At 51.7% G+C, this 8,876-nt stretch overlaps 1 protein-coding gene across 1 annotated transcript in view; it reads left to right on the plus strand.

The window, feature by feature from the left end:
• The window catches only part of GPD2 (glycerol-3-phosphate dehydrogenase 2), a 49,162-nt gene extending 43,397 nt beyond the window's left edge, over positions 1-5,765 (plus strand). Inside the window, exons 13-17 of the mRNA XM_066323223.1 lie at positions 231-389; positions 1,130-1,242; positions 1,324-1,402; positions 1,494-1,592; positions 5,611-5,765. Coding sequence (XP_066179320.1) covers positions 231-389; positions 1,130-1,242; positions 1,324-1,402; positions 1,494-1,592; positions 5,611-5,736 — 576 coding nt within the window. The 3' untranslated portion in view covers positions 5,737-5,765. The remainder of the gene's footprint in view (positions 1-230; positions 390-1,129; positions 1,243-1,323; positions 1,403-1,493; positions 1,593-5,610) is intronic.
• Positions 5,766-8,876: the final 3,111 nt, after the last annotated feature.

An 8,876-nucleotide genomic window follows, 5' to 3' on the forward strand; every position in this document is an offset into this window, starting at 1 on the left:
CCTGTGCCTGTACCTGGAGCACACTTTATATCCATATATCACTATATACACACCTTAATACATTAATTCATGATCAAATACTTATACAGCGCCCATTTCTTTACTTCACACACGAACACCTGATCCCGGGTGGACTGTGTAAGGTGCTCCAGGGCAAGGGGAGCTTTGGCAGCCCCCGGGGCTCAGCAGGAGCTGAAGGTGCCCTGTGTTTGATGTGCCCTGGCCCACAGGTGGTGTACGGGGTGAAGGAGTACGCCCGCACCGCCGTGGACATCATCTCCCGCCGCACCCGCCTGGCCTTCCTCAACGTGCAGGCTGCCCACGAGGCCCTGCCCAGGATCGTGGACATCATGGCCAAGGAGCTCAACTGGTGTGAGCAGAAGAAGAAGGTACAAAGGGCTCCTTTTTCAGCCGGGGCTGGTTTGTTCTGCTTGGGGAGTTTCCGTGTTAACGGCCTCGGTTGAATAGAAAACTACGAGCGATGTTTTATGCCCGGGAGAATGAGTCACTTGGTGCGTTTGTGGAGTTCTGAAGACTTTATCAAATGGCTGAGAAGTGGGTTGGGATCGGCCAGGGGCTGGAGGGAAGGGGAAGGTCTGTATCCTGTTGCTCCCCAGCCTTGGGAATGAAAGCAGGCTTGGCATTGCTGTCCCTTTCTGTCAGTTATTTTGCTTCGCTGACACTTTTCAACAGATCTGCCTCAGCAAAGGGAGCTCCAGTAACCATAAAGAACCTGCCTGGTGTTGAGCTCCCTGATTTTTTCCCTGATTTTGGACAGTTGGGTGAATCATCACACTAAGATATCAAGTGGGAGAGAAATGACATCTTGTAGGCCTGGCCTGTTCTTCCTGAAAAGGGCAGACAGAGTGTGTGTGACTGAAGGTGTGGATGGTCCTGAAAGCATTTACACAGAAATTAGAAATCTTTACTGGCCTGGATACATTTTTCCAAGAGTAAAAAGTGCCCAAGTTTAACTTTTGGATACTTTCCAGCTGCCATCTGCTTAATTTTGGGACCTTAGAAAAGAACTGGTTAAGTGGAAGAACCTAATAACAAAGTATAAAAAACCAAATACTTGGGTAAGAACTTGCTCTGGCCCAGATACCAAGGTTTTGTGTTTTCATTGTAGGAGGAGCTTGAAACCGCTAAAACGTTTCTGTACTACGAAATGGGCTACAAGGTGAAAACAGACCAGTTAACAGACAGCTCTGAGATCAGCCTGGTGCCTTCAGACATCGAGAGGTGAGTGAGGCAGCAGAGCTGCTGTGCTGCTGTGCCCTGCAGCCCCCAGGCAGCCCTTACGTGCCAGCCTCACCCTGGCAGGTACAAGAAGCGCTTCCACATGTTTGACAAGGACAAGAAAGGCTTCATCACCATCGTGGACGTGCAGCGTGTGCTGCAGGTGAGCTGCCCTGTGCTCCTGAGCCCCCCAGGGAGGGCTCCCTGTGGGGGCTGAGGGCGCTGAGCCCCCTGTGCTGTGCTGTTCCCTGCAGAGCATCAGCGTGCAGATCGACGAGAACACGCTGCACGAGATCCTCAACGAGGTGGATCTCAACAAGAACGGGCAGGTGGAGCTCAACGAGTTCCTGCAGGTACTGCTGCTCCTGCCTCCAGGAGAGGCTGCCTTTTGAACTGCAGACACGGCCAGGGACTTCTTCCCTTTGCCTGGGGCTGGGGTGGACACCAGGGACTTCCCTGGGGCACACAGAGCCGTCCTCAAGCAGCTTGAGGAAATCAGGAGTTTGGGGTTTTTTCCCAAAGGAGGACTTTGGGGACTTCCCTGGGGCACACAGAGCCGTCCTCAAGCAGATTAGAAATCAGGGGTTTGGGTTTTTTCCCAGTTAGACTCAAAGAACGGGTCCAATTTACAAAGTATGCCCCAGTCCAGACCTGAATTTGGCATTTTAAGCCCAGAAATGCCATTTAAATATATTTTAAAAATGGTACAGGTGTCCACTGGAAGATGCATGGCACGGCTGTGCACACTGACATTATCTGCAGCTGCTAAGGGTTGTTATAAAAATGAGTAAATATATATATATTATATATAAAAGTATTTAAGATGATACAGGTGTCCACTGGAAGGTGCATGGCACAGCTGTGCACACTGACATTATCCGCAGCTGTTAAGGGTTGTTATAAAAAGGAGTAAATATATATAAATACATATTGGTTTTATATTTTTATATATATTTATTTTTATGTATTTTTATATATAGCTGTCTTTATTTTTATAAATAGCTGGGTTTATTTATATTTATATTTAATAGCTATTTTGTAGCTGTTAAGGGTTGTTATAAAATGAGTAAAATATATAAATATTTTTATGTAGATAAAAATATTTTTAAAATGGTACAGGTGTCTATTGGAAGGTGCATGGCACAGGTGTGCACACTGACATTATCCACAGCTGTTAAGGGTTGTTACAAAAATGAGCAAATTAAGAAACTGAATAATGAACAACTAAATAACCAAGTATTTACAATAATAAATAGTAATATAACTATAATAATAATAAACTAAATAAGTAATTAATTAATGAGCTTGTAGTTAGAGCCCATCCAGGCCCTATGGCCCATTTTAACTCCCAGATTGGCTCAATTGTCCCAGTCTCTCTGAAAAAAGTGACATGGATCTGCTTTTTGGGGGGCTTTCAAGCCAACCCAAGGCTGCTCCCTTTGCATTTGCAGTTTGTCAGCTGGGCTGGTGTTTGAGGAGGCTTTTTTGGGGTGGTATTTCAGAGCCTGCCATGTCTCCCCTGCCCGGTGGCAATGATGAATGCCAAACAGGAGAGAAATTAATGCTGGGGATTTTGGTCAATGTCAGCCCTTTCTTCACTGTGTCAAGTTAAACAAACAAGATCAAGGCAAAGGAAATGGTAATTGTCTCTCTGGAGATGAGCTGGGGATAAGAGCAGCATTGTTGAATCTAAATGCAGAAAATTTTCACAGGTTGTGTCCAGCATTAGCAAAAAGGGGTATTTATTTGCCCAAAATGCAGCAATTGAGCTGAGGAGCTGCAGTGAACTCGGGGAAAGGGGAAAAACCAAACCAAACAAACCAAGGGGAAGGAGAACCAATGGCTTTGGGAGTTAGTGCTGATCTCTTCAGATGGGAGAGAGCAGCCCAGCTGGGCTCTGGCTGCTGGAGAGGGACAGCCCTGTCCCTGCCCTATAAACCCTTCACTGGGACATCCCTGTGCCTGCCCTATAAACCCTTCACTGGGACAGCCCTGTCCCTGCCCTATAAACCCTTCACTGGGACAGCCCTGTGCCTGCCCTATAAACCCTTCACTGGGACAGCCCTGTCCCTGCCCTATAAACCCTTCACTGGGACAGCCCTGTCCCTGCCCTATAAACCCTTCACTGGGACATCCCTGTGCCTGCCCTATAAACCCTTCACTGGGACAGCCCTGTCCCTGCCCTATAAACCCTTCACTGGGACAGCCCTGTCCCTGCCCTATAAACCCTTCACTGGGACAGCCCTGTCCCTGCCCTATAAACCCTTCACTGGGACAGCCCTGTGCCTGCCCTATAAACCCTTCACTGGGACACCCATCACTGGGACAGCCCTGTCCCTGCCCTGTAAACCCTTCATTGGGACACCCATCACTGGGACAGCCCTGTCTCTGCCCTATAAACCCTTCACTGGGGCAGCCCTGTCCCTGCCCTGGACACCCTTCACTGGGACACCGTTCACTGGGACAGCCCTGTCCCTGCCCTATAAACCCTTCACTGGGACAGCCCTGTCCCTGCCCTATAAACCCCTCACTGGGACAGCCCTGTCCCTGCCCTATAAACCCTTCACTGGGACAGCCCTGTCCCTGCCCTATAAACCCCTCACTGGGACAGCCCTGTCCCTGCCCTATAAACCCTTCACTGGGACACCCTTCACTGGGACAGCCCTGTCCCTGCCCTATAAACCCTTCACTGGGACACCCTTCACTGGGATATCCCTGTCCCTGCCCTATAAACCCTTCACTGGGACATCCCTGTGCCTGCCCTATAAACCCATCACTGGGATATCCCTGTCCCTGCCCTATAAACCCATCACTGGGACAGCCCTGTGCCTGCCCTGGACACCCATCACTGGGACAGCCAGGGCTAAGCAGGGAGGGTGGCACTGAAACCAGCTGGGGTTACCATGGAAGGAGCAAAATACATAAAATGTTTGTTTAATTTTTTAATGGATCTGTTAAGTCAGTGGCCAATACTTGGGTGTTTGCTTTCTGAAAACTTCCAAGTAATTGCGTTTCAGCGCAGAACTTGTGCAAGCCCCTGGGCAAATATTTGTGGAGGTTTGTGTTGGAAAATAGAGCAGGCTGTAGCTGGGGGCTGCCTGGCCTGGAGGTGGGAGCAGAGCAGGGCTGGTCTGGGCAGCTGCACGCTGCTGGGGGAGCTCCATGGGCTGGCTGAGAGTGGCCCCTGGAGCTCCCAGTGCCCAGCCAGTGATGGGAACTGCTGTGGGGAGCTGAAGGCAGCAGCCCCTTGTTAAATCAGGAGGGCTCATGGAATGCCACACTGCTCTGAGTGGGAAGGGCCCTTTAAGGCCGTCCCTTAAAGCTTGGTGGCTCAGGCTGTGGCAGGCTGGTGGCCCAGGGGGCGGCTGGGCAGGAGGCAGTGCCTCTGCAGGGACAGCCCTGTCTGTGCCTCCCTTCTCCTGCGCCTCTGGGACCGGGGGAGGCCAGGGAGAACAACACACCACACGTGCACAGGTCCAGCTGCAGGTGTAAGGAGCAGCTTTTCCTGTGGGGGAAGGAATCTGAAGGATTCCCGCAGTCAGTGGGAGTCAGAAATTGCATTTGGCAAGCGTGGATTGCTTCCCCAGTGCTCTCTGCAGAGCTGGCTGCAGGTAATTTCAGCTCTAATGCTGGCTTTATCCATGGGATAAAAGAGAATTAACTAAAATCTTAGCACTAGTGCGCTTTCACTGCGAGAGAGCAGAGTCCAGCTTCCAGGACTTAAAAGCAAATTAGTTTTAAAAGTCTATAAAGGAATTTGGATTTGAAAGAATTGTGGGAGTCAAGTACATTGTCTCTCCAGAGAAAGGCATGTGGGTGCAAAGGGGCAGGTCTGGGATCAGTGGTGGATCAGGAATCGTGAAATCCCTGCATGATGTGGGTTGGGAGGGACCCTAAAGCTCATCTTCAAGCCAGGCAGGGACACTTTCCATGACATCAGGTTGTTCCAGCCTGGCCTTGGGCACTTCCAGGGATCCAGGGGCAGCCACAGCTTCTCTGGGCGCCCTGTGCCAGGGCATCCCTGTCCTCACAGGGAACAGTTCCTTCCTAAATGGAAACAAATCCTGAATCTTCCGTGAGCTGCATCCTTCAGATATCACAGATAACCAGAGAAATGCTGTGCCACTGCTGGGTTCTCCCTGGTTCAGCAGTGTCAAGGAAACCCCCAGCGATGATGGCTGTGTGCACTGGTGCTGTCTGCACTGCTCCCGAGTGGACCACGTTTGGTACCTGCCCTTTTCCTGTCCCCACCCCGTCCAGGGCAGTCTCCGGCATTCCTGGAGCCGGGGATGCGCCGCGCTTTGGGTTCGCGGGGTGGGATTCGGGGGGTGGCGGCCCGGCCTGACGTGTCCCCTGTCCCCGCGTCCCCAGCTGATGAGCGCCATCCAGAAGGGCCGTGTGTCGGGGAGCAGGCTGGCCGTGCTGATGAAGAGCGCCGAGGAGAAGCTGCGGCGGCGCCAGGCCATCCCCGTGGACCGCAGCGGCGGCGGGCTCTGAGCCGCCCCGGGCCGGGCTGCGGGAGCCGGAGCCTCGGGGAGCCGGAGCCTCGGGAACCGGAGCCTCGGGAACCGGAGCCTCGGGAGCCGGAGCCTCGGGAGCCGGAGCCTCGGGAACCGGAGCCTCGGGAGCCGGAGCCTCGGGAGCCGGAGCCTTCGGGAACCGGAGCCTCGGGAACCGGAGCCTCGGGAGCCGGAGCCTCGGGAACCGGAGCCTCGGGGAGCTGGAGCCTCGGGAACCGGAGCCTCGGGAACCGGAGCCTCGGGAGCCGGAGCCTTCGGCAGCCAGCGCCGTGCCTGGCCTTGGCCTTCAGCGTCCCCCTGTGCTCCGGTACGGCGCCGGGGGTCCTGCAGCCCCGGGGTGTCCCCAGTGTGTCACCCTGGGCTGGGGTCCTGCAGCCCCAGAGTGTCCCCGCTGTGTCACCCTGGGGTAGGATCCTGCAGCCCCAAGGTGTCCCTGCTGTGTCACCCTGGGCTGGGGTCCTGCAGCCCCGGGGTGTCCCCAGTGTGTCACCCTGGGTTAGGATCCTGCAGCCCCGGGGTGTCCCCGCAGGGGTTCAGGAATGCAGGCTGCACGATGTTTGCACCACCCTCACCTTTGGAGCACACGGTGTGTGCTCAGAGTGAATCCTGCCCTTAAACCCCCTCAGTTCTGCAAATGCAAAATCCCCGATCTTGCCTCTGCAGCACGGAGCAGAGAGGGACAGCTGTGTTCTGGGGTGGGGATACCGGCCCAAAGGAACAAAGCTGGCACCTCCTGGGGGTGAGGGTGGTGGAGACCTGTCCTGAGCCTTCTCTGGGTGGTGGCTTTGCCCTGCTATTCCAGTGGGGCCAGTACTTGGCCACTCAGAAATTCCAGCTGGAAAACGAGACACCTGGATTAATCACCCGAGGTAATAATGTAGCTGAAAGCTGGGAACGGCTTCCCTGCTCCCCTGTTAACACGAATAAACTGCCTCTAATAAATGGCATTGTCTGCAGGTGGTGCTTTGTGCAGTAAAATAAAGGCAAAAGGCATTTTATTCTAAAAAATCCTGCAAGTCTGGGGCAAACCCTGATGCTCTGTAGGATGGGGCGTGTTCTGGTAGCACAACAGTCTTAAATTAATTTTAAAATGCTCAAACACAATGAAAAAAGCAAAATGTGTGTCTTGCATCCTACTAACTTTTCTAGAAAAAAGCAGCTGTTTTTCAGCAGGTTCAATGAAAAAACCAAAGTGTGGAGCCCTCGCTGGAGCTGTTTCCAGCCCTGCTGGAGCTGCTGCATTGGGCTGAGATCAGCTGGGACATTTCTGCCTGGTGTAGAACAAGGCAGGGAAACCTGGTTTACTGCTGGATTTGGCATCTGCTGTATTCCCTGGGCAGAGCAATTTCACCTCAAACCAAGCTTCACTTCTCAGAGTTTCTGCTGAGGTAAACTTTGATGTATTTAACTGGTGTCGCCACGTCCACTGATGGAAAATAACGGGGCAGGAGTGAACAGCAAGGATTCCTTGGATGTTTTAGCAGGGAAAATGGTTCCAGCCACAGATGGAGATGCTGAGAGTGGTGGGATGTGACAGAGAGTGCAGAGGCCGTGTTTGGCTGCAGAAGCAGAGCCCTTAAAAAAAAAAACATTTAACACTCAGGTGTTGAAAAATAATAGATACAAAAGAAGGGGCAAGGCTCACCTAAAATGAGCTCCTGAAACGGCTCAGATGGTTTTTGCAGTTCGTTTTTTGATGCAGATGTTGTTCAGGCTCTGGCTTTGTGCTTGGAGCAGGGGCTGAGGAAAGGGCACATCCGACACCACAAGGATGTTTTAATGATCAAAGGGGTTTGTTCCTGTGGTCAAAAGGTAGGCTTTTCCTTTTGAGCTGTGCTCCAGAATGTTCAGGTGAAGGGTGGAATATTTGCATTTCCAAACCCACAGTAACAGGTTCCACCTCTCCTGCAGGATGGAGGGAAGTGAACGTATAACACCCAGTAATTGTGGCTCAGTGGGCGAGGGAAAGGGTTCAGGATTCTATTATTAACAAACATTTAAGGGGAAAAAAACCCACCAATTAAGTCATGAGACCTTTTCCAGGCCACGTGAAGAGAAAAGTATTTCCTATATATTGAACAGGTTTTTTGTAAAGAAAAATATTTTCACTACTGAACAGCTTTTGTACAGTTTAAAGGGAAATTCTCCACTCCTCTCTAACTGGCATTGTTAAAATAATAACCTGAATGTGCGTGGAAAGCAGGATTTCTGTGTTGTACCCGAAATGCAATTTCTGTGTTGCTAATCTTGCATCTGGAATGTGACTGTGGGGTTCTCCTGGCTGTGTGTGTCCCTGGGATTTGCTTTGTGTCCCTCCTGCTCCCCTGCACGGCACAGCCAGGCCTGCAGTGCCAGGGACAACTGCATGTGCTCCCCCAGCAGCTGCCTGTGTACCTGGAAACCTCTGCAGTGCTGATTTATCCCCTCCTGCTGTCTGCAGGAACGTTGGCTTTGCTCTTTGGGGTTTTTTATGTGAACGTACTGTGGGAAGAGTTGTATGATGTCACTGTCTTGCTGTGCTGATCTGGGATGGAAAAGCAGGAATGAGAATTATTTTATTCTTTTTTTTGTGAAATGAAAGATGACTGGATTTTCCGTGGGTATTTTGTATTTTTGATGAACCTGTCCCTGTGGGGAGGGGGGATCCCTGCAGTGTCTGGGTGTGTATAAATACGTGTACAGACACACTGCAGGTTTCCTCGTGGCACTTAGGTCTGTCGTCAGGTTCCTGTCGCAGCCTGGGCTGTTCCATGCTGTGGTTGAAGCTGGATGGTCGTTTTTATAACTGTCTTGGTGTTCTCCTGCCATTATTTATTACCTTTGGTATCTGGAATGAGCCGCATGCGTTTATGGAGCAATAAGAGGATGTATTTAATGTGCCTTGTTTTTAACTCGATAAGGACTGAAAGCATGAATCAATAAAACTGGTTAAAACCCTCCCTTTGCTGCCAGTTTGTTGGGGCAGGTGCAGAAATACCTCGGAGTCTCCCTGAAGGAGTTTCTTTGGGGAGGAGGACGTGGGGATGGATGTTGGTAACCAGAGCCCGAGTTTCCCCTCTCGGCTCAGAGCTGAGTGCTCTGGAATTCCCAGTGGAAGTGAGGAGGTGTCCCCCCTTG

Source organism: Sylvia atricapilla, chromosome 7 (assembly GCF_009819655.1).
Source record: "Sylvia atricapilla isolate bSylAtr1 chromosome 7, bSylAtr1.pri, whole genome shotgun sequence".
In the NCBI taxonomy this organism is placed as follows: domain Eukaryota; kingdom Metazoa; phylum Chordata; class Aves; order Passeriformes; family Sylviidae; genus Sylvia; species Sylvia atricapilla.